This window comes from Hypanus sabinus, chromosome 14 (genome assembly GCF_030144855.1).
Source record: "Hypanus sabinus isolate sHypSab1 chromosome 14, sHypSab1.hap1, whole genome shotgun sequence".
Lineage (NCBI taxonomy): Eukaryota > Metazoa > Chordata > Chondrichthyes > Myliobatiformes > Dasyatidae > Hypanus > Hypanus sabinus.
The window spans coordinates 54412125-54436251 of NC_082719.1; the positions used below are offsets into that span (position 1 = coordinate 54412125).

At 37.7% G+C, this 24127-nt stretch overlaps 1 protein-coding gene across 3 annotated transcripts in view; it reads left to right on the forward strand.

Moving 5' to 3' along the window:
• Window positions 1-24127, forward strand: part of exoc1 (exocyst complex component 1) — a 100444-nt gene that overhangs the window by 68749 nt on the left and 7568 nt on the right. For 2 of the 3 annotated variants that reach the window (XM_059989230.1, XM_059989231.1), the window contains exons 9-14: window positions 4193-4342; window positions 8106-8211; window positions 10453-10497; window positions 15019-15182; window positions 17983-18093; window positions 23212-23291. In XM_059989230.1, the coding sequence (XP_059845213.1) occupies window positions 4193-4342; window positions 8106-8211; window positions 10453-10497; window positions 15019-15182; window positions 17983-18093; window positions 23212-23291 (656 nt within the window). The remainder of the gene's footprint in view (window positions 1-4192; window positions 4343-8105; window positions 8212-10452; window positions 10498-15018; window positions 15183-17982; window positions 18094-23211; window positions 23292-24127) is intronic. The other variant, XM_059989232.1, reaches the window with a different exon arrangement.

Below are 24127 nucleotides of genomic sequence, written 5' to 3' on the forward strand. Positions count from 1 at the left end.
CTCTTGGATAGGTACAAGAAACTTAGAAAAATAGAGGGCTATGGATAACCCTAGGTACTTTCTAAAGTAAGTACATGTTTGGTGTAGCATTGTGGGCCAAAGGGCCTGTATTGTGCTGTAGGTTTTCTATGTTTCCACGTTTCTAAGGACTCCAAAGTCCGTTTGCACCTCTAATTTTTTAAAGTTTTCTCCCCATTTTGAAAATGGTTTATGCCTTTATTTCTTCTACTAAAGTCATGACCATACACTTCTCTACACTTCCATCTGCCACTTATTTGCCCATTCTCTCCTAAGCTGTCTAAGTTCTTCTGCGGAAGCCCTGCTTCCCCAGCACCACTTGCCCCTCCACCTATCTCCATAGTGTCCACAAACCTGGCCCCAAGTCATCAAAATCAGGTTTATTATCACCGGCATATGCCATGAAATTTGTTGACTTAGCAGCAGCAGTTCAATGCAATACATAATCCAGCAGAGAGAAGAAAAAAAAATAATAATAATAAACAAACAAGTAAATCAATTACATATATTGAATAGATTAAAAAAGTACTAAAACAGAAATAATGTATATTTTTTTTAAAAAGTGAGGTGGTGTCCAAAGCTTCAATGTCCATTTAGATATCGGATGGCAAAGGGAAAGAAGCTGTTCCTGAATCACTGAGTGTGTGCCTTCAGGCTTCTGTACCTCCTACCTGATGGTAACAGTGAGAAAAGGGCATGCCCTGGGTGCAATTCGGTCATTCAAATTATTCACATAAAAAGAAGTGATTCCAACACCAACCCCTACGGAACACCACTAGTCACCGGCAGCGAACCAGAAAAGCCAACCTTTATTTCCACTCTTTGCCTCCTACCATTCAGACACCCTTCTGTCCATGCTGGTATCTTTCCCATAATACCATAGGCTCTTTATCTTGTTAAGCAGTCTCGTATGCAGCACCTTGTCAAAGGCCTTCTGAAAATCTGAGCGAACAACATCCAACAACTCACCTTGTCTATCTAGCCTGCTATTTCCTCAAAGAATTTCAACAGATTTGTCGGGTGAGATTCCCCCTTAAGGAAACCATGCTGCCTTTGGCTTTTTTTAACATGTACCTCCAAGTCCCCAAGTCTCCTTAGTAATGGACTCCAACATCTCCAAACCACTGATGTGAGACAAATGGGCTATGATTTCCTCTTTTCTGCCTGCCTCCTTTCTTGAAGAGTGGAATGACATTTGCAATTTTCTAGTCATCTGGAAATATCCCAGATTGAAGTGATTCGTGAAAGATTGTTACTAGTGCCTCCACAATCTTCAGCTACCTCTCAGAACCTTGGGGTTGTAGCCCATTTGGTCCAGGTGACCTATCTACCTTCAGACCTTTCATCTTCCCAAGCACCTCCTCGTTAGTGATAGCAGTAGCACTTACTTCTAACCCCCGAGACTCTCAAATTTCTGGCATACTGCTACTGTCTTCCATAGTAAAGACTGACGCAATGAACTTATTAAGTTCCTCCACTATTTCTCTGTGCCCCATTAATAACTCTCCAGCATTATTTTCCAGTGGTCTGATACCCACTTTTGTCTCTCTTTTACTCTTTATATACTTGAAAAACCTTTTAGTATCTTCTTTTATTATTGGCTAGCTTCCCTTCACATTTCACCTTTTCTCTCCTTATGGCTTTTTTAGTTGGCAAATGTTAGTTTTTAAAAGCTTCCTAATCCTCTAACTGCCCATTAATTTTTGCAATATTGTATGTGCTCTCCTTTGCTTATATTGTACACTGCCTTTGACTTCCCTTGTCAGCCACAGTTGCCTTATCCTCCCTTTGGAATACTTCATCATTGGGATGTATTTGCCCTGCACCTTCTGAATTGTCCCTGGAAACTCCAGCCATTGTTCTATCGTCATCCCTACTAATGTCCCCTACTAATCAGCTTTAGGCATTTCCTCTCTCATGCCTCTGTAATTCCTTTTACTCCTCTGTAATACTGATAGATCTGACTTTAACTTCATCCTGTCAAACTGCAAGGTGAATCTATCATATTATAAAGATTGTTTCCTAAGGGTTCCTTTACCTTAAGCTTGCTAATCAAATTTGGTTCATTATACTACACTGAATGCAGCATAGCTGATTGCCTAGTGGGTTCAGCCATCAGCTGCTCTGAAAATCCATCTCAAAACATTTTACTCAGGATCCAGCACCAACCTTATTTTCCCCATCTAGCTGCATATTATAAACCCTCCCCCCCCCCCCCCATGCCTTTTCTGTGTCCCATTGCAAATTGTATCTCACATCCTGGCTACTATATACAACTCCCATCAGAAATTTTTTACCCTTTCAGTTTCTTAATTCTGTCCACAAGGATTCTACATCTTCTGATAATATGTCACTTCTTTCTAAGGATTTGATTTCATCTTTTTCCAACAGAGCCACCCCACATCCTCTGCCTTTCTGCCTGTCCTTTCAATACAAACTTCTTTCTGTGATGTCCACATCGTACCTGCCAATCTCGAACTACGCCATAATATCAAATACCTTATTTCATATACTGCATGCATTCAAGTATAACACCTTCAGTCCTGTATTCATTAGCCTTTTTGATTTTGTCCCCGTTACACTTCATCTCATCCCACTGACTGCAATTTTTTCTTATCATCTGCTGCATCCTCAGCCCTATCATTCAGGTTCCTGTCCCTCTGCCAAATTAGCTTAAACTTTCCCTTTCATCTCTAGCAAACCTGTCTGCAAGGATATTGATCACCCTCTGGTGTAATCTGACCTTTATATACAGGTCATACCTTCCCCAGAAGAGATCCCAATGATCCAGAAATCTGAAACCCTGCCCCCGTACCAATTCCTCAGCCATAGATTCATCTACCAAATCATCCTTCAGTGGCACAAGCAACAGTCCAGAGATTACTACCCTGGAGTTCCTGCTTTTCAGCTTTTTACTTAACTGCCTCTATTCTCTCTTCAGGACCTCCTTCTATTTCCTACCTATGTGTTGGTACCAATATGCACCACAACTTCTAGATGTTCACCCTCTCCCTTTGGAATGCTGTGGACTTGATCCAATTCATCTCTAACCCTGGCACTTGGGAGGCAAAGTACCATCCAAGTGTCTTTATCACATCCATAAATTTTCCTGTCTGCTTCCCTAACTATGGATTCCCCATCACTACTGCACTTCTCTTCTCTTTCCCCTTCCCCCTTCCTTTCTGAGCCATAGAGGCAGAGACCTGCTCATTGCAAAAAGGAGAATATGGTTTAGTTAAACATCTGAGAAACAGCACCTCAAAATTACAGGACTCACTCACAACAGGATTAGGGTGACAGATTTAGGTTATTTAATTTAGCTCCGAAAGTGTACATTGGCTCCATGAATGAGTACTTCCACAGAGGAAAATAGACATCATATGAATTCATTGTTGTGATAGATGAAGTAAGACGTTGCCAATTGGATGGCACAGCAACACAGCTCTTTCATCAACCCAGGTTCAATTCCGACCTCTGAATCACTGTGTCTGCGCTTTTACCTTGTGACTAGAGTTCCTCTGGATGCTCTGGTTTTCTACAAATAACAAATAGCTGTGGCTGAACTTAGAAAAAAAAATGCAGTTGAGGTAATGGGCAAAAAAACTCCACTGGGCAAAATCTAGGCCTTGATTTTTAATCAAGAATAAAAACTAACGGTGCTTTTCACATTAGTAATCCATAGTAAACTCATTGTAAGGTCTCTGCTTCAAATAATTTGCCTTTTCTTCAGAGATTAGAGAAATAACTTGCCAAAAGTAACTTTGGATCTGATTATCAGTTTTTTTTAAACTAAATTGTGTCTATCTTAATTTGCTTAATACTATGACATATAGTTATAGGTATGTAATTTATTTTTTTCAATTAACATTGGAGGCTGATTTTCTTTAACTGGTTTTCTTTTCTGTAGATTTCCCTTTAATTTTTGACTACATGATGTCCTTTATGATTTGAAACCCTGGAGTGCAGCTTTTCTAATAGTTGTATCAGTGGACAGTTTTTTTTTACTTTACTTTTTCCATTATAGTCTTCAGAGTAGATTTCATGATTCAGGATATCATAGTGTGGTAGAAAAGAATCATTTTCACTTTAAATTTTTGCCCATGTGTTTTTTTAAAACTTATTTAGGATTTTCAGCTTTTAACATGACAGTATTGACATGATATTTTGTTTCTAGGGGCATGATCAAAGTTCAACTTTGGCTCAGCACTCGATTGAGCTGACTCTCCCCAAACACCTTCCGTTCCATCGAGATCTACTTAGATATGCCAAACTTATGGAATGGTTGAAGAATACTGATCGTGAAAAATATGAAGGTTTGAATAAGGTATGGTTTCATATCAACCATTGCAATCTATTTTGATTGTTGGAATGTGACTTTCAATAATTTGGCAGTGTTTCTTTTGCTTCATCCTTTAGATGAGCAATCTAAATAGAGCCAGCATCAATATGAATCCCTTTTAAACTTGGTGATACGTTCAATGATTGGACAGTGAGCTAACTTGTGCCTTTTAAGTTCTGAATAATTATATAAAAGTTAGAGAACTGCAGCTCAGAAACAACTCTTCTGGTCCATGCTGAACTATTATTCTGCCTAGTCCTATCAACCTGCACCTGGACCATAGCCCTCATATACTTCCCATCCAAACTTCTCTTAAATGTTGCAATCGAACCTATATTCACCACTTCCTCTGGCAGCTTGTTCCACAATAGGTTTTCCTCATGTTCCCCTTAAACATCTCACCTTTTACCCATAACCCGTGACCTTTAATCTCACCCAACCTCAGTGGAAAAGGCCTGCTTGCATTTACTGTATCTATACCCTTCATAATTTTGTATACCAAATGGCATGACAGGACTGAAGGAGAGAAATCTCTTGTTCCCCCTGAAGTGTCAGATTGGGAGGGTCCTCAGCTGCCTTGGATGTACAAGGGGTAGGTACCACCTAACAACCTTGCTGGACAGGGTGTGGCAGTACTTCTGCCAGACTCCCACTCATACCACTATCTTCTCTCTGCAGTCTACCAAAAAAGACATAACAGGCAGCTAAAGAATTGCTGATTTGGATTAGCAAAGAATTGAGCTGTTGTTAATTTAATATTAAGATAATGCAGTATAATTTTTTAAAGTGTAACGTGAGGGCTCTGGACAGCCTCTAAGCACTGTGAATGAATGATGGTGGCTGTGCTGTTGTACTGATGAATAATTTACATGCATGGTTGATACATTGTGCAGTTTAGCAATGGAAGTAATGTGAATTTGGTGAGAAAGGAGTAACAGGAGCTCACTGCTCCCATCAGTCATCTACCATATTATATTCCCTTAGTTCCCGACTACCAATTGTCTTTCAAAGTTTAGTTGCAACGTTCTCTAGGTTCTTAAATGGAAAGTAAATATAATTTACTTTCTCAATGCATAAATGTTCCATAGTTAAGCTGGATGGAATGTAGGATGTGAATTGTATAGTTAATAAGAAAAAAAACTTGCATCATTGGACATATCCCAAATATAGCTCATTGTGATTTACTTTATCCCTAAATTTCAAAAACAGGAATTTGCACACTAGTGGCAAAACTATGGACGATGGTGTGAGTTATAATTTATAGGCACATGAATGAGCACAGAATGGTATGATATGGATAGAGTGTAGGCAGAAAGGATTTTATTTAACGTTTCACAAACAAGAGAAAATCTGCAGGTGGTGGAAATCCAAGTATCCACACAATCCACACAAAATATTGGAGGAACTCAACAGGCCGGGCATCATCTGTGGAAAAAAGTACAGTTGGCGTTTCAGGCCGAGACCCTTCAATAGGATTTTTGGCCATTGATGCTGCCTGGCCTGCTGTGTTCCTCCAGCATTTTGTGTATGTTGTTAGTTAATGTTTAATTAGTTTGACACAACACCATGGGCCATTGGGTCTTTTCCTGTGCTGTCTTATTCTGTGTTTTATTTTCCGATCTCTGTTTAATTTAACTGAAGGTTGATGACTGCAACAAGGAATTATTGGTAACAGGCACAAGAAGTTTATTGAATAAGTTACATTCAGTACAAAGTAGTAATTCTTAATAAAACTGATAATCACCATTTAGTACCTGGAACTCATTTCCTCCAGGTGACTGCAGCTTCCTCCTTTTGTATTGACTACAAATTCTCTTCCTCCTTGATTGTACTTTCTGATTCCGTAAATTTTTTTTTCTTTCATTCTGGGTGATAGCTGATGGTCTCCTAAGCTATCTTATCCCTTCAATCAACAGTACATCTTTTATTTTATACAGTATTGGCTTTGTTCCGCCTTGAGCTTAGCTACTTGTCATGTGAGATGTTCAGAATCTTTCTCCTATATTATCACTGTTCTTGCTTTAGTAATTGGGCCTTTTAATTCCCTCATTATTCTCTGACTTCTACTTCAGGTAGTAGAATTATTAATAGCATGTACATTCCTTGCTGATTTAGTTAATATCCTATTCCCAGCATATTCTCTCTGACATAAAAAATGAAAATTTATTTGTACATTAGTTATTGCCTGCAGTTAGCCTCCTTTTGACATAAGTGAACACCATGCTCTACTCCTTTATTTTACCAGCATGTTAGTATGAGTTACTAAATAATGTCATTGTTTTATAGTTCTGAATTCATGTTGTACCTATCTAAATGTTATGGCTTGGCAATAATATATGTCAGAAATGAGTCAATTTTAGCAGACGTAAAATATCTCACCATTAGCTCAACAAGCATTCATTTTATTCTGGATCCTTGACTGGAAGAAATAATTAACTTACAAAATAGCCACTTCTGCAATTTAAGATTGCCCAAAAGGTGATTGTTACCACCTGATGGATCTTTGCAGACTTCTGATCGTTAAGGCCAAGAGAGAGTGAAGACAAGATTAAATCACTTATCAGGCCTCCTTCCTTTTTCATCTAGTAATCCATAACCCTGATTTTAATTATTTTATAATCAGGTGTCTGTTGTTTAAAGTAATAGCCAGTTATTCGAAGAGTTGGAATTCTTTGCATGCCATTCAACAGATATTGGAAGTCAAGGTTCCAACTGTAAATTACACTTCAGCTGTCCAGGTATATTTAAATGGAGTTTGTCACCACAGGGTGTCTATCTATATTTTATATAAACCAAACAGAAAATTTGCATTTTTATTGTATAGGCTGGTTCTTGACCATGATTGTTTGATTCCAATTGTTTTCAGCAGATTAATATTATGTCTTTCAGATGCAGTGGATTTTGGTTAATTGGGCCATCAGCTAAAAGGGGCAGCTGCTATTTGGGACAACTCTTAAAGAATAAGAACTAATTGAGAAAATAGTTGATTCCTTTTGTTTATTTGGGACACTGTACCACTCAATTAGGACAGGGGACTGTTGCCAAACAGTTTCTAACTAGCATCAGTCATGAGCACTAGCGTGGTTCTTGGACACTACAGCAGACTTAGAGTGAACAGATTTTAAATAGTGTCAGTTGCCTGTGTTTGTGTTCAGAAATCAGTGATAGTTGGTGAGAAATCAGCAGTAAAACCATTCAGAATGTTTAGCTCACTGCAGCTTCAACCATTCGAGCTTGAGGATGCCAGAAACAGCTGAGAGTGAAAGTACTTCAAGTTAGGATCAGTAAAGAATTTGAAGGTATCAATAATCATCTTGAATATTACAATGAAATCAACAATTTGGAGAATGCAATAATGAAAAGCATTGTTTTTCAGTCCACTGTCAGCATGAGGTGTCTGTGCTGATTTTGTTCATTTTACAGTAATCAAAAGAACACAGCGTACTCTGGATAAATTTCTCTATTGAAAACTATTAGGAACAAATACAGTTTTATCTACCTCACTGCTAGTGTTCTAATTTGTTCTGTATTTCATTCCTAATTTGTTACTGATTTAAATGGTAGTTTTTCTTTTTTTATATACCTTTCTAATTATTTCCATGAAACTTCAGCTTAATTGGCCAGAATGTACTGATCCCAATGTGTCTCAATTAATTGGAATCCTTTCTATTTGGTTTACCTTGCATTTAAATTTACACATCGCTTGGTAGAAAAGAGTGAAAATCTCTGATTTTTTTTGTCTTTGCAGAACTATGTAGACTATATTTCTAGACTGTATGAAAGGGAAATTAAGGAGTTCTTTGAGGTTGCAAAGATCAAGATGACTGGAACATCAAAAGAAGGAAAGAAGTTTGGTAGGTCAGATCTTCCATTTGGAAAGCATTGTCTCAATAAATGAAATCTTTTGTCAGTAAAAACAAGCATTGTAGAAAATGAAGAGACTTGCAGGAAGGCACTGGTGCTGTTTGATTTCATTGTTTAGTCATGCCAACGGATGTTTGTGCTATTTTTTAATTACTCTTTATCAGTTTTTATAATATCTATTGACTGAAAAAAAACATAATATATAAATGTAAGCTGAATTGTCAAGTATTGAGTACATGCTTTGAACGTAGCCAAATAGAGAAAGAGCATAACAGTAGACTTCAAGGTATATTTTGTTTTCAGTGAGTCTTTAATTAGATTTTGCAGGAAGGTCTCATTTTATATTTATTTCCTAATCAGTTATCATATGTTTTATTAGAATGAGTGATTCATCTATTTTGAGTGTAGTATAAGTTGAGCAACAAAACTTCATTCATTTTAACCTTCATGTTTACTTTTAATAATTAAATATTTTGCTCTATTTGTAAAACAGCTTCATTCATTGTAATGAGAAATTAAAATTTTTCATTACAATTATATTCTGCTGCACACTGTGAAAACACTTGAATTATTTTTGTCTCCAGTGTAATTCTGCCACTGTTGCAGTGATTTCTATTGGTTCATTTCATGGTTAAATATTTCGTCTTTGAATGTGCGTGGTAGTATATATGAGTTCGTTAATTCTTGGTTAAAACTTGTAAAGATTTATTGAGAAGAAATTAGAAACAAAAATTTGCCAATTTCAGCAACCTGATTCTAAATCAGAATGAATTTGCTGGAGAACTGCTGTCATTACAAAGTGTATGTTTATTTTTGCCAAGCAAAATGCCTTTCTGGTTCAAGAAGCTGAAGAAAATTGATATTGGAACATTTGAGATTAAATAGTATTAAGAATGTTTCAGCTATTTTGATTTAAATGGGAATTCTTTCCAAGGTAATGGGATACTGGCTAGAAATAGTTGTTAGCATATGTTTAAGTCCAGTTTTGCTGGGCTAGTTTGAAACTGCTCACTATAGCCTGCTTGATTTTTGCAATATTGTGATTTTTGCTTACATGTATACCTGCTCAAACTTGAACAATGCATCCTATTCTCTAAGAACAACATTTGTTTCCCAAGCTCCTGTTATCACCTTCTTGATATTTCTAAATCGATGATCCTTCTAGTTGTCCTAACCTTGCTGAAAATTCGGTCCAAATTCACATTGTAAGAAATGTATAATTTTTATTATCAGATGAAATCATTGCCGATTTCTGTGGTCTGCTGAAAATGCTATATTAACCCCAAGTCTGTCCTTGTAACTTATTTCTTATCCCTAGCATTAGCCTAGTGACTAACATTGTGACATTCCCTTTGATACCAAGTGGAAGAGATAAACCACTGGATTTGTAATAAGGAAGCATGTCTGAGGCCAAACAACAGGAAAGATTTTTGCAAATATACCTAAATAAAACATAAAGCAATCAGGTCACTCAATATTTCCAGGTGGTCAATAGAAGCAAATAAGTACTGAGTTGTAATCCTAAGAAGATCAGGTTGCAGTTGTATCTGACTTGAAATGACATCGCTTCATAACTGCTGTGTTAACTTTGGTCCCTGTATCATAAAAAAAGATGTAGAGTGCAGGGTGTTTTGCAGAAAGGAGAGCTGATGCAGTTTTTTTTAATCTTAAGGAATAAAGACAGTGTATTGTCCTTAACAGGGCCAGCAATTTGTTTAAGCTGGAAGAGTCAAAGGAAATGTAGGTGTTGCAAGGCTGTAGCAAAAGAAATAAGAACAAAAGCTGGTGGTTAGTGAAACAGAAATGAGGTATCAGGTTTAATAAGTGATTATATTTATCGGGAAATACAGTGAATATTGTTGGTCAATATTATAGCAAATCAATAAGGATGATTTTTCAAATTCACACATTTCACTTCTCAAAAACCATATTAATCTTCTTCAAAATCTCACTCTTTAGTCTTCAAGTTTAGTACCCAGCACTCTCCTAGTGATAGTTATGTAAGTAATGTGTATGTTAGTTTGCATTTATCAGGTAATATCTGCAAAAGGGAACCATAAAAAAAGTAAATTTACACAGTTTTGGGCTTTGCTGATAAGTAGAATAATATGCATGTGCATCTCTGTCTGCCTAGTATCTAACAAATGTGATTTCTTCTGTACTGTTTGTGCCAAAGGCATGTAACTTACCCTACCTTTTGTGTTTGATGCCTGCATTCTAATCCCATGTAGCCACACTTCCTCGAAAAGAGAGTGCTGTCAAACAAGATATAGAAAGTGAGTATGGCTTCCTTGTCAGTGTGCTGCCTAAGTCATTAACAACTTTTTGTTTTCTGGTACTTATTGCAATGTTTACTATGGCCTTACTAATTTGTAGGTTTACATATTTATAGACAATAGGTGCAGGAGCAGGCCATTTGGCCCTTTGCACCAGCACTGCTATTCAATGTGATCTTGGCTGATCATCCACAATCAGAACCCCATTCCTGCCTTCTCCCCATATCCCTTGACTCCGCTATCTTTAAGAGCTCTATCTAACTCTTTCTTGAAAGCATCCAGAGAATTGGTCCCTACTGCCTTCTGAGCAGAATATTCCATAGATCCACAACTCTCTGGGTGAAAAAGATTTTCTTCAGCTCCATTCTAAATGGCCTACCCCTTATTCTTAAACTGTGGCCTCTGGTTCTGGACTCCCCCAACATCGGGAACATGTTTCCTGCCTCTCGCGGGTCCAATCCCTTAATAATCTTATATGTTTCAATCAGATCCCCTCTCATCCTTCTAAGTTCCAGTGTATACAAGCCCAGTCGCTCCAATCTTTCAACACATGACAGTCCCGCCATCCGGGGAATTAACCTCGTGTACCTACGCTGCACTTCCTCAATAACAAGAATGTCCTTCCTCAAATTTGGAGACCAAAACTGAACACAATACTCCAGGTTTGATCTCACCAGGGCCCTGTACAACTGCAGAAGGACCTCTTTGCTCCTACACTCAACTCCCCTTGTTATGAAGGCCAACATGCCGTTAGCTTTCTTCACTGCCTGCTGTACCTGCATGCTTACCTTCAGTGACTGATGAACAAGGACACCTAGATCTCGTTGTACTTCCCCTTTTCCTAACTTGACACTATTCAGATAGTAATCTGCCTTCCTGTTCTTGCCACCAAAGTGGATAACCTCACATCTATCCACATTAAACTGCATCTGCCCACTCACCCAACTTGTCCAAGTCACCCTGCAGTCTCCTAACATTCTCCTCACATTTCACACTGCCACACAGCTTTGTGTCATCTGCAAATTTGCTAATGTTACTTTTAATCCCTTCATCTAAATCATTAATGTATATTGTAAATAGCTGCGGTCCCAGCACCGAGCCTTGCAGTACCCCACTTGTCACTGCCTGCCATTCTGAAAAGGACCCGTTAATCCCTGCTGTTTGTTTCCTGTCTGCCAACCAATTTTCTAACAATGTAAGTACCCTACCCCCATGTGCTCTAATTTTGCCCACTATGTGGGACCTTATCAAAGGCTTTCTGAAAGTCCAGGTACATTACATCTATTGGCTCTCCCTTGTCCATTTTCATAGTTACATCCTCAAAAAATTCCAGAAGATTAGTTGAGCATGATTTCCCCTTCGTAAATCCATGCTGACTCGGACCGATCCTGTTACTGCTATCCAAATGTGCCGCTACTTCATCTTTTATAATTGACTCCAGCATCTTCCCCACCACTGATGTCAGGCTAACTGGTTTATAATTCCCTATTTTCTCTCTCCCTCCTTTCTTAAAAAGTGGGATAACATTAGCTACCCTCCAATCCTCAGGAACTGATCCTCAATATATAAAACATAGGAAAATGATTTCCAATACGTCCATGATTTCTAGAGCCACCTCCTTAAGTACCCTGGGATGCAGACCATCAGGCCCTGGGGATTTATCAGCCTTCAGTCCCATCAGTCTACCCAACACCATTATCTGCCTAATGTGAATTTCCTTCAGTTCCTCCGTGACCCTAGGTCCTCTGGCCACTATGACATCTGGGAGATTGTCTGTGCCTTCCCTAGTGAAGACAGATCCAAAGTACCTGTTCAGCTCGTCTGCCATTTCCTTGTTCCCCATAATAAATTCACCCATTTCTGTCTTCAAGGGCCCAATTTTGGTCTTAACTAATTTTTACCTCTTCACATACCTAAAGCAGCTTTTACTATCCTCCTTTGTTTTTGGCTAGCTTACCTTCGTACCTCATCTTTTCTCCCTGTATTGCCTTTTTAGTTATCTTCTGTTGCTCTTTAAAAGTCTTCCAATCCTCTGGCTTCCCACTCATCTTTGCTATGTTATACTATATTGCTTTTATTTTTATACTGTCCTTGACTTCCCTTGTCAGCCACGGTCACCCCACTACTCCCCTTAGAATCTTTCTTCCTCTTTGGAATTAACTGATCCTGCACCCTCTATATTATTCCCAAAAATGCATGCCATTGTTGTTCCACTGTCATCCCTAAGGTATCCTTCCAGTCAACTTTGGCCAGTTCCTCCCTTATAGCTCCATAGTCCCCTTTGTTCAACTGCAATACTGACACTTCCGATTTTCCCTTCTCCCTCTCAAATTATAGATCAAAACTTAACATATGGTCACAAAAGATTATGATATTATCAATTATGGGTTCAAAAGTGGAAAACATTCCATTGTCTGCCAGATGTTATCATTTGAGTGTAATGATGCTTATGGAGAGCTGAAACTGACTAAATCGTTCTTGTAGAAATCCTGTGTTGGCTTTTTGGCAAATGTTCCAACAATACTGTGACTCTTAGAATTTTAGTTTTCCTCTTTTGACTTTTTTTTTAAAGAATTTCACTTGAGCTTTCCATGCATTCAACAAAATATAAGCAAGGCTGTTCTGGTTCAGTCATGGTACCCCTCTTTTCCTGAATGAGCTGACACTTGTTTAAGCCCTGCTGCAGAGATCTGAATACATAATCTGTACTCAATCACAGTATTGAGGAGTCCTGCAATGTTAATACGTCACCTTTAAAATGAGATGCTAAGCCAAGGCTTTATTTATCCCTTTGAATGGACATAAAAGGTCTGAAGGCCTTGTTTAAAAGAAAAAAAACAAACTAGTTTTCTAAATTCTCTTTAAGCAAGCTTCACCAAAGCAAATTGTCCAGCTATTTCTATCATTTATTGATTTTTCTGAGTGAAGTAAATTGTTGCTTTTCTTTTTCATAAAACTGTCAAGTGTTTTTAAATATCGTGAATGCTACATTCAAGTTTTTTTAACTAAATATAAATGCAGTTAATGTTGCTGTTTTGCATTTAATAGTAGCCAGGCTGGAATGAAAAGAAGCATTAATGAAAATGGATTTTTAAATCAAATATTTGTCACTAATAAATACATAATTTGTAATACCATGAATTTATAATGTAACAAAATCCTAAACTGCCTTACAGTTAATGAAAGAGGGCATTAAGACCACACTGTAGAACTTAACTACTGTAAAGTCAGCTTTGTTTGCCAACAGTATATCTTAAGCAGAGGTGAACACACTTGTAAGAAAGTTGTTAACACTACTCACTATGACTTGTATCAGTGACAGATTTAAGATTTATTGTTGACTACACCTCAATCTCCATTCACACAGGTGCTTCCTATCATCTTTCCAATTCTTTCCTTATTTGAGGTTTCTCTTTTTGATTTACACTGCTCAACTTTTTCTTTAGCTGACTTTTTCAAAAATATCTGGAATTTCATGGATATCAGCCTTGTGAGTCTATTAAAGATTGTTTTGGCTTGGCTTCATCCAGTGTGATTCTGAACTATCACTGTTTTAATCTCTTCAAATGTAAAAATTATACCTCTTTAGGAAAAAAAAAGCTGGTAATGCCTCCGTGCTTCTGTAAAGAATTGAGTGTGAATGGAGTGTGAATATTTAGAGGCTTACAAATCTCCTTTAAATTCTGGGCAAAAACAAACCTGAAGACTTAAAAAAAAATCCCACAGGTGCTGGAAATCTTTCATAAAAATAGAAAAGGCCAGAGATGCTCAACAGGTCAGGTAGCTTCTGTGGAAAGAGTAACAAATATGTCATTTTTCCACAACAATCTTGGTCCCATTTCTCTCAGAAATATTTCCTTTGTCATATTCAGCACTCCACAACCCTCTGCAAATTAAAACCAACTTGTGACCCTCCTTCCCATTTCTTCCAAAGGTCCTTCATCTTGAGACATTAGCTGTTTTCCTCTTTCCATGGATATTGCCTGACCTGCATATCTGTTTATAATTCAGATTTACAGCATCTGCATTTGTGCTTTATTGTCCTAAGAAAATCTTTCTTTGCTCTGTTAAATATTAAGATTAGTTTGATACTAGGTTTGTAAATTTTTTTAAAATCAATGCTTTTCAACATAATTAATGGAATGCCATAATGGCTGAGTTTCAGTTGTCTGGGATTTTCTCAATTCTGACTTGTTTGGTGCTTTTAATTTTGGGTCTGTGACTTTATTAATATATTTTGAAACTTTACTAAAAAGTTAATGTAGTCTTAAATGTCTTGTATTTCTGAGTTTTAAAAATATGTATAAAATGTACCTGAACTAGTGTTAAGTAGCAGATGGTGGGCAGTCATTCATATTGAATGATCCTAGACCACTAATTGTTATATTGAGTTATCCTCAAGACTTCAATAAAATTGAGACACCATATTTCAGGGTTTGATGTTCTGCCCATGTGACATTTGTTTAATTTTGAGACCTTAGTTAATGTTGTTATCATTAACTTAAATTTATTGGACTGCAGGTCTTCATGGAAGTTCTGGAAAACTTACAGGTTCTACTTCTAGCCTAAACAAACTGTCTGTTCAGGGGTCAGGAAATCGTCGCTCTCAGTCATCCTCGCTGCTTGACATGGGAAACATGTCTGCTTCGGACATTGATGTGGCTGATAGAACCAAATTTGATAAGGTACATATATTAGTTCGGTAATGCTTTGAAAATTGAGCTTAATTTCTTTAGTGTTTGAACCTAGATGAGGTATCCATATGCTGTTATCCAAATCTATCATTAAATATTTTTGTTGAAATTTTGTGCAATGTGCATGTGGCTGGTTTAAAAAAAGGCTTTTTTTTTGTAGCCCTTTCATAATAGCAATAAGTAAGTGAGGGCTGGCTGGTGGTGTAGTGGCATCAGCACTGGACTTCAAGGCAGATGGTCCTGAGTTCAAACCCAGACAGGTCCCAACCTGGGCAGCAGCAGTATCTATGCGGAAGAATCTACTTCCGTATATTGACATGTGACCTCATGGACCCCTGAGGTCACAAAGAGTCGAATTCGACTTAGTGACTGAACAACAACAAAAGAGAGGGAAGCAAAATTCTTAGTGTATATGCGTTCCATAAGGCACTAGAGAAAAGCATTTAATGCAAAATCTACAATGTAGTCCATGACTTATCAAAAATATAGTGGTAGCCATAGATAGCAACTTCTAAAACAACATATATACTGGAAAAAAATAAAAGTCAGGCATCTAAAATTTTTCATGATTTTCTCTCCACAATGTTCAAATCCGATCAAATCAAGTTTAATTTCTCAAACCATACATAGATACAGCTGAACGAGACAGTGTTCCTCTGGGGCCAAGGTGCAAAATATTCAAAATAGCAAGCAAACCTTGAGTAACGTCATTCAAAATGGCCAGTAAAGTAGTATGTTCACTCAGGGGGTTGTTGAGGGGACCTAGTTGTAGCCCAAGACCATGAAAGACACTGTCCGGCAATCAGTGGATCAGTGCCTCAGCAGTGCAATCCAGCCTGTCATTCCACCAGCCGAACACGGGAGGCAGCACCAACAGGAGAGGCCAGGCCCCAGCGAAGCACAGACGCCATGCTGTAAGCGCTATCGAGTCTCTCTCCTGGCCACCAGCACCAGGCAAGCTTGAGGCCTAGTTCCAGATTTGCTCCAGAAATGTTGCCAGATTTGAGTATTGCATGGCATTTTTGGTCCATGTTTCTTGGATTTCTCAATTTTGTTCAAGATATGAATTTAGAATACTTCTATATTGGGAAGTGACAAATTAGTAATACTATTCCATCCGTGGGTATTTTGAATAAACAGATTTTTTAAAAATACATATGCCAATAGAGTCTATCCCGTGTATCATTCTTGCAGTGACTAGTGTTTATGAAGGGCATTTGTGAATAAGTTTATGCTGTTTAATTAATTAGCTAATAAAATTTCTTGGAGTTTCCTGAGGTTGAGAAAGGTGCTATATAAATGCAGCTTTCCTTTTGTATCAATTTTCTTGAGAGCAACTATTTTCAACTGATTGTGACAGTGTCATTATATGCTTGTTTAGAAAGAAAATACATTTACAATATATCATAAAGTTCACCAAAGATGCTTAGTGGCAAACTTTTAACCAGGTCTTTAGCATAAATTAATTAGTAATTGTGGAAAATATGAATGTGAGAAACATGAACTGGAGGAGGCCAGTTGGTCTCAAGTTTGCTCCAGCTTTCTCATCCTTGGGGATATCCCAGGACACTTGAAAAGATATACATCATCATGGTATCTAAAATCATGGATCATGGTTTCAGAATGTACTTTCATTTATCTTTCAAATCCGTATATTTTATAGTCAATTAAGATCCATTAAGATGTTGGCACTTCCATAATACAGAAAATGCAATTTATCCAACATAATTTTATAAGAATAATATCTTTCAGGGATAGATATATGATATGTTTCAACGATTCATGTGAAACAATTTTCTACTTTAATTTGTCAGGAAGAATAGTAAGTACAGTCCTTATCTGCGGGGGATTGGTTCCGAGACCCCCTGTGGATACCAAAAAACGCAGATGCTCAAGTCCCTTATTTAACCTGAATCAATAAGGTGGTCTTTAGGACCCAGCGGAATCCCAGACTTTGTTTAACATGTTCAGTGAGGTGGACATTAGGACCCGGAGTAGCTCTGAATCCGCGGTGTTTCTGTTCACGAAAGTAATCACAATCGCAATTGAAAATAAAGTGGAAGTAATAAAGCAATTGGAAAGAGGTGAAACGCCATCGGTCATTAAAAAAGTGTTAGACTACAGTCGGTCAACAGTCTGAACAATTTTAATGGAGTATGTGAAAGGCCCTGCCCCGATGAAAACGACTATTATTACTAAGCAACGCAGTGATTTAATTATTGAAATACGTATGTTTCTTAAGTGTTTTAGAAAGGTGAAATGTGTACTATATACTAAGAAAAATGTTTGACTAACTGACACTAAATAATACCAGATGTACCTGTTCCGACTTCAAATCCGATTTAAAGACAGGCTCAGGAATGGAATTCATTCATAACCAAGGGACTGCCTGTACTTTTAAGTCATTTCTAGATTACTTATAATACCTAGTACAATGTAAATGCTATGTAAATAGTTGTTATACTGTATTGTTTGGGGAATAATGACAAGAAAAAATAGTCTGTACATGGTCAATGAGTGCTGGAGAGAACTTCTGGGTTTTCCCGATCTGCGGTTGGTTGAATCCGCGCATGTGGAATCTGCGGATAAGGAAGGCTGACTGTATCCTTTCCTGAAGATAAAAATCTTGCAGCACAAGATATAAGTATTATCTACAAGCAGTAAATTAAGTAAATATATGCAATACTTTTCATTCATCACTGAATTCTGTTCAGGTAACATGACACACAGCTGAAAAGATGTAGCATGTTTTGAATATATATGGAACTAAATGCTGTTCCCTTTCCTGCAGATTTTTGAACAGGTCTTAAGTGAATTAGAACCTCTCTGTTTGGCTGAACAGGATTTCATCAGCAAATTCTTCAAGCTACAACAAAGTCCAGCTTTACCAGGCTCAGTAGTGGTAAGGCTACATAAGTAAATAAATTGGTCTGCAACTGCCTGGAAATTGATTGGCATAAGCAAAATCATTTTGGAGGGTCACTATTAAAATTCAATAAAGCATGAATTCTGTAATGGTCTTAAGATATTGTAGGGTTTTTGGATCTAATGATGGACTTAATAACTGTCAGGAATTTAGAAATATGAGTAGAAAGGACATTGGAGGTATAAGAGATGGGCCATTGGTTGTGAGGGAGGCTGGGGCAAGGCGGTCCATTATTAGTAATTGTCAGGGGTCAGAATGAACACTCAGTAGTTAGAACAATGGTTGTGGGAGATGCTCAGATGGCAGATCGGTAGTCACTGGACTAGTGATTGAGGTGCTTATGGACAAAGTTTCTGAGCTAGAGTTGGGGGGGGGGGGGGTGATGGTAGGAGGATGAGACTGAGGAATAGTAATTGAGTTAAAGATCTTACTTAGGCCAGATTTGCAAGATCAGGTAGTGTAATCTGAGAAGTGGCTGCTGCTGTGATCCACTCTGATTGGATAACTGTGTGTTACCATGCCCCATGCACACAGCCCCGGAGGGAAATTAGTGGGCTCCGCAACTCAAAATCAGTTTCTGACTTTCCAGTATCATTGCTTCCTTTTCTCATGAAGTTGATTCACATGATGCACAAAAATATCTGTATCAAGATGGCTCTCAATTCTGTAAAAGGAAAGTCATCTGTGCATTATTTTTTATGATCCAAGTAGATTGTTATGTTTTTAATATTTGACCCAAAAATGCATTTCTGACTGTGATTACAGTAGCTTTAATGAAAATTGCATCTTCCAGTCAGACTATGGTTGTTAAGAAATGTTGAGAACATTTTTTTTACCACTGTGCATCATGTTTAAATGATTAATCTGGTAAAGAATTTATTTAACAGTTAGTACATTCCATTCCAGTTTAAAACGGAACTTAGTGATTTAGCCATTTATGGACTTAATGTATTTCCTTAGAATTATGTAAGTTGTTTGAAACCATTAAAATTGCATTGCTTGTCAATAAAGATAGCGCCATGCAATCTTTCCTATGAATAATAAAGCTTTACTGGAAGTTTTGCTGAGACATTGAAAGTGATGTTGCACCAGTTATAAATGCATGAAAAGAAGAATAATACATGCTAGTAACTTTGTTTATTCGTATCATGAATATGAATGATGTGGCTTATAAATCCTTTTCTGTGATTTTTCCTGCCCACAACATTTTCCACTCTTCACCACCACATCAGTATGGCTGTAGATACTGAAAAATGCTTTGAGTTGTGTCATTGGAAGACTAGAAACAGAATGGGGGATGAAACATTTCTCCATTCAAAATGTGACAAAGTCACAGGAGTCTGTGGATAGATTCCTGGGGTCCATGAACTTGGATGGAAAAAAAAATGCACATCGCATTACAGTTGTTAAAATATCTCGAAATATTGTTTACAGCATGCTATTTTGTTAATCACTTATATTACTATGTCCCATGTTAAAAAATATTTTGATACCTGTATTTCTATATAATTCATTTATTTTGTAATCCTATATATTTTATTTTATATATTTAAATACATTGTTCTGAAAAGGGGTTCAGGCTTCCCTGGACTGCCTGGCAATATTACATTTGGGCCATAAAATAATGTGCAAAGCCATTTATAGCTATCCTCTGTTCATGTCGCAGCCTTTACAGTTTGTTAACTCATATTTATTTGGTATCTTGCATAGAATTATATTACTCTGATTTAATGACTTGGGAGTTAAATGCTTAGGAGTACTGTAAATCATTTTATGTGTTTCTTGTTTCTGACTGCTCTGATTCTTCTAACTGACCAGCATTGATCTGAGTGGAATTGATTGGTTTGCTTTAGATAAAAGCAAAGTGTCGGGAGTTTTTAAATAATGACTTGATTTGTGTAATGGTAATACAGAAGTTTAATTGAATAAATGGAAAGTTAATATATTAACTTCTCAGGAGTGAGACATTATGATGAACTCAAAAACTGATCTAATTCTTTCCTGGTCGATTTTCATTCAACATGTGCCACTGTAGCCTCTTCATTCCGTAATGATATAACCCACTGTTGTATTAAAAACAGAAAATGCTGACAACACTGAGCATGTCAAGCAACATCCATGAAAAGAAAAATAGTTTTGAGTTGAAGTATTTTTGTCAGAACTGGAGTGAAGGAGATGGATAAGACAAAGGGGCAGGCCAGTCTTGCCTTTGGAGTAAGTTAATGAGGTTATTTGATCAATGGGTTAATGAGGGCATTTGGAAAAGGACTGGATAAAAAAGATTTGAGGGAGGTGTCCACTGAACTTGTTTCTTGTTAATTTGACTCCTATCTATCTCCCCCAAGTCAGATCCCTTCCCAATATATCCTTGGTGCCTTTGATGCCATCTAACACTTTGACAGGTTCCCATTTCCTTCCCCCCCCCCCCCCATCTTCAACATGGATATACAATATATATTGATACCACTTAGAATGTCTAATGCTCTCCACTTCTCCGTTGACAGAGACTCAACCAATTCCCATTTACCAATGCATCCTTTCACCTTGTAGAAATTCTTACTTTGAATGGCTTTTTTAGCTCCCCTCACTGTCCCCAATCAAGGGAACTTTCATTGCTTCTCTGTCTTTCCGTGTCTAAGAGAGCCAGTGACAAGCCTTCAGTATAAGCCCACAGACTACGACAGCAATACTGACCATTCTTTCTCCAGCCCTGTCTCCTATGATGACAGTTTCATTCTCCCATTTCCTCTATCTCTATCATATTTATTCCAATGACAAGATCCTTGCATATAGGTGCCTCTGAAATGTCTTCCTCCTTTCTGAACTGGTGCTTCCCACCCACCATTCCTAAAAGCCTTTATCACATTTCATCTGTTACTCAGCCCTCTCCTTGATGAAGCAGCATATTTTAAACTACTACTCTCCTTCCACCCCACTAGTCTCCAAAGTCAACAGGTCATTTTTCACAATTTCTACTTCAACAAATTTCCACCACCAGGCAAATTTTCCTCTCCTTTCGGCATTTCATATGGACTGTCCACTTTGCTCTTCCATCTCTGCTAATCTCTTCCTTTCTTACAGCACTTTCCCATGCAACTGCAATGGAAACAACACCTGTCCTTTCAACTCTTCCCTTACGATGATCCAGAAACCCGGACAGTGTGCAGGTGGATCAGAGATTTACATACATCCAACGTAAGCATGTATGGTCTCCTCTTTATTGGAAACACAAATGAAGATCATGGACCATTTGTGTTCAGTGGTAACTCTGAGCTTCCTGTTTCCTCCCACTTCAAATCTCCATATCACTTCTGTGTTGGCCTCCTGCACATTTTAGCAAACCTTGAGGAACAGCGCCTTGTGATCTGTCTTCATGCATTGCAGTCTTTCAGATTCAATCAAAGTTTACAACTTCAAGTTACTTGCTTTCCCTCTGTATCAGAATAAGCCAGATTACCCGTCTGTGATATTACCTCAGTTTTAGTTAACGGCTGGATATGACCTGTATGTAACTGCATTTTACAACTTCTGTATCCTTTTGTTTCTGCTCTCACCCTCTTTTACTCTTATCCAGGTTCAGACATTTTTTATCAAATCATTTGAGATTTGTGTTCTCTTTTGCAGTACAAAGACATAAGATTACCATACATATCAAAAATAAATAAATTCTGCAAAAGAAATTTGTAACAAATGGTGTTCATGGACCATTCAGAAATCTGATGGCGAAGGGGAAGAAGCTATTCCTAAACTGTAGAGTATGTAACTTCAGGCTGCTGTACCATTTCCCTGATGATAGAAACCAGAGGGCATGTCCCGGATGCTGAGGGTCCTAATGATGGATGCTGCCTTCTTAAGGCACTGCCTCTTGAAGGTAACCTCAATGGTGGAAATGTTGTGCCTGTGAAAGAGCTGGCTGAGCCTCTTGCAATCTCATGCATTGGAGCCTCCATACCAGGCTGCAGTGTAACCAGTCAGAATGCTCTCCACTGTACATCTATAGACATTTGCAAGAGTCTTTGGTGATATACCAAACTTTTGCAAACTCCTATGCCAATTTTGTGATTGGATCAATATGTTGGTCCAAGACCGGATCCTCAGAGGTGATGGTACCCAGGAACTTGAAGCTGCTCGCCCTATCCACCACTGACCCCTCACTGAGGTCTGGTGTATGCTCTTCCAACTTTCCCTTCCTGAAGTCCACATTCAGTTCTTTGGTCTTGTTGATGTTGAGTTTGAGTTTGTTGTTGCGACACCACTCAACTACCAGATCTATCTCACCCACCATCATCATCTGAGATTCTGTCATTGGTGAATTTATAGATGGCATTTGAGCTGTGTTTGGCCATACAGACTTGAATATAAATAAACTAGATCAGTGGGCTCAGCATGCATACTTGAAGTATGCCTGTGCTGACAGTCAGCAAGGAGGAGAATTTATTACTGATCCTCACTGACTGCGGTTTCACAATAAGGAAGTCAAGGGTCAGATGGCAGAGGGAGGTACAGAGGCCCAGGTTTTGCAACTTAGTTATTTACAACTGGAAAAATGGTGCAGAATGATGAGCTGTGATCAATAAACAGTATTATAATGTATGCCTTGTGGTTCTCTAGGTGTGGCAGAGCAGAGAGGAGAGCCAGTATGATTGCAATTTGCTGTATAGCTTTAATGAACAATATGCAATGTTCTATTTTCCTAACTGCACCATTAACCCATCAACCAGATGAACTTGTATACAGCTTAACCCTCAGAGTAACCTTGGCTTTACCCTTTCAGAGATATTCATTCCCTTTGTTCTATTCAAAGTTTCCCGCAGCCTTGCAGTTTGATATTAATATAATTTTCCCCTTTTCCTGTTCTGCCCAAGAAACTTCAGTCTGAAATATTTGTGGTTTCTTTTTCTAAGATAACTTAGTGTTTCCAGCATTTTTCAATTTTCCGATTTGCAGCATCTGTTTAGTTTTATTTTTATACCTTATTTCAGATATACTTGTTAAATTGGCAATCATTGCATTAAAGTTGTTTATAATACACTACCTCTAATTGGAATAGAATCTAACATCTTGAAGTTACTTATGCTCTATTCTTTACACTAGACAGACTACAGTGAGGTGGATGGAGGACATCTGTCTCGGTCAGTCAATCTTTTGGGAGACAAGTTCTCTGTGCCATCTGAGTAAGTAGTGCATTTGTCATGAATATTTATCAAAAACATTCCAGGACTGGTGACGTATTAAGGTATTGATTCAGAGACTGCGTATTTTTTTGCACTGCTAAATATATAAACATTTAAAGGGGCCACAGTGTACAAATATTTCATATATTTCATTAAAAAGACAGAAATACTAAAACAAGTTACTGTAGTAATTTGATTCTTCCACATATTTCCTTTAATTTGCAGCAGTATACTAAGAAATGCTAGTAATGTGCAAGTTAGCTATTTGCTTATTTTGAAGTTTAACAAACTGCAATGCAAAGAGCTAGTTTTTAATATCCTTGTGTCATAACCAATGTTGTAACTTTCTCTTTGTCGACACATGTTGCAAGAAGTTTAAGGCCTGCATCAGATGTTACTGTATATTTATAATAGAATAGTTAGCAAAATGAAACTAATTGTGGGCTACGGCTGTCATCTTTCTTGCACTGGTTGTCATTTCTTGATAACCTTTCTAAAGGTTAAATAAAGCATTCCACAAATCAGCATTATAACCAACGTGATATGCCTTATGTGGTCCTGTAGGTGTAAATGCTGCTCTGTTTATTACTTATTGTACATTTTATCAGTAGCAAAGTTTCTTTTTCAAGTCCAGGTCCTTGTTCCCTGTGTGGTATAATGAGCCCAGGGACTGACAAGTTACCTTGTTTCTGTCCCTACATTTTTGTATACAGAAGTGCCCTTCCCTGATGATGGATGGATACATGGATAATTACCTTAGGCTTTAAGTTATTAAATAATGTAATCACTAATATTAAGTAAACAGTAAACAAAACTCAAAACAGTTTGCATTATCT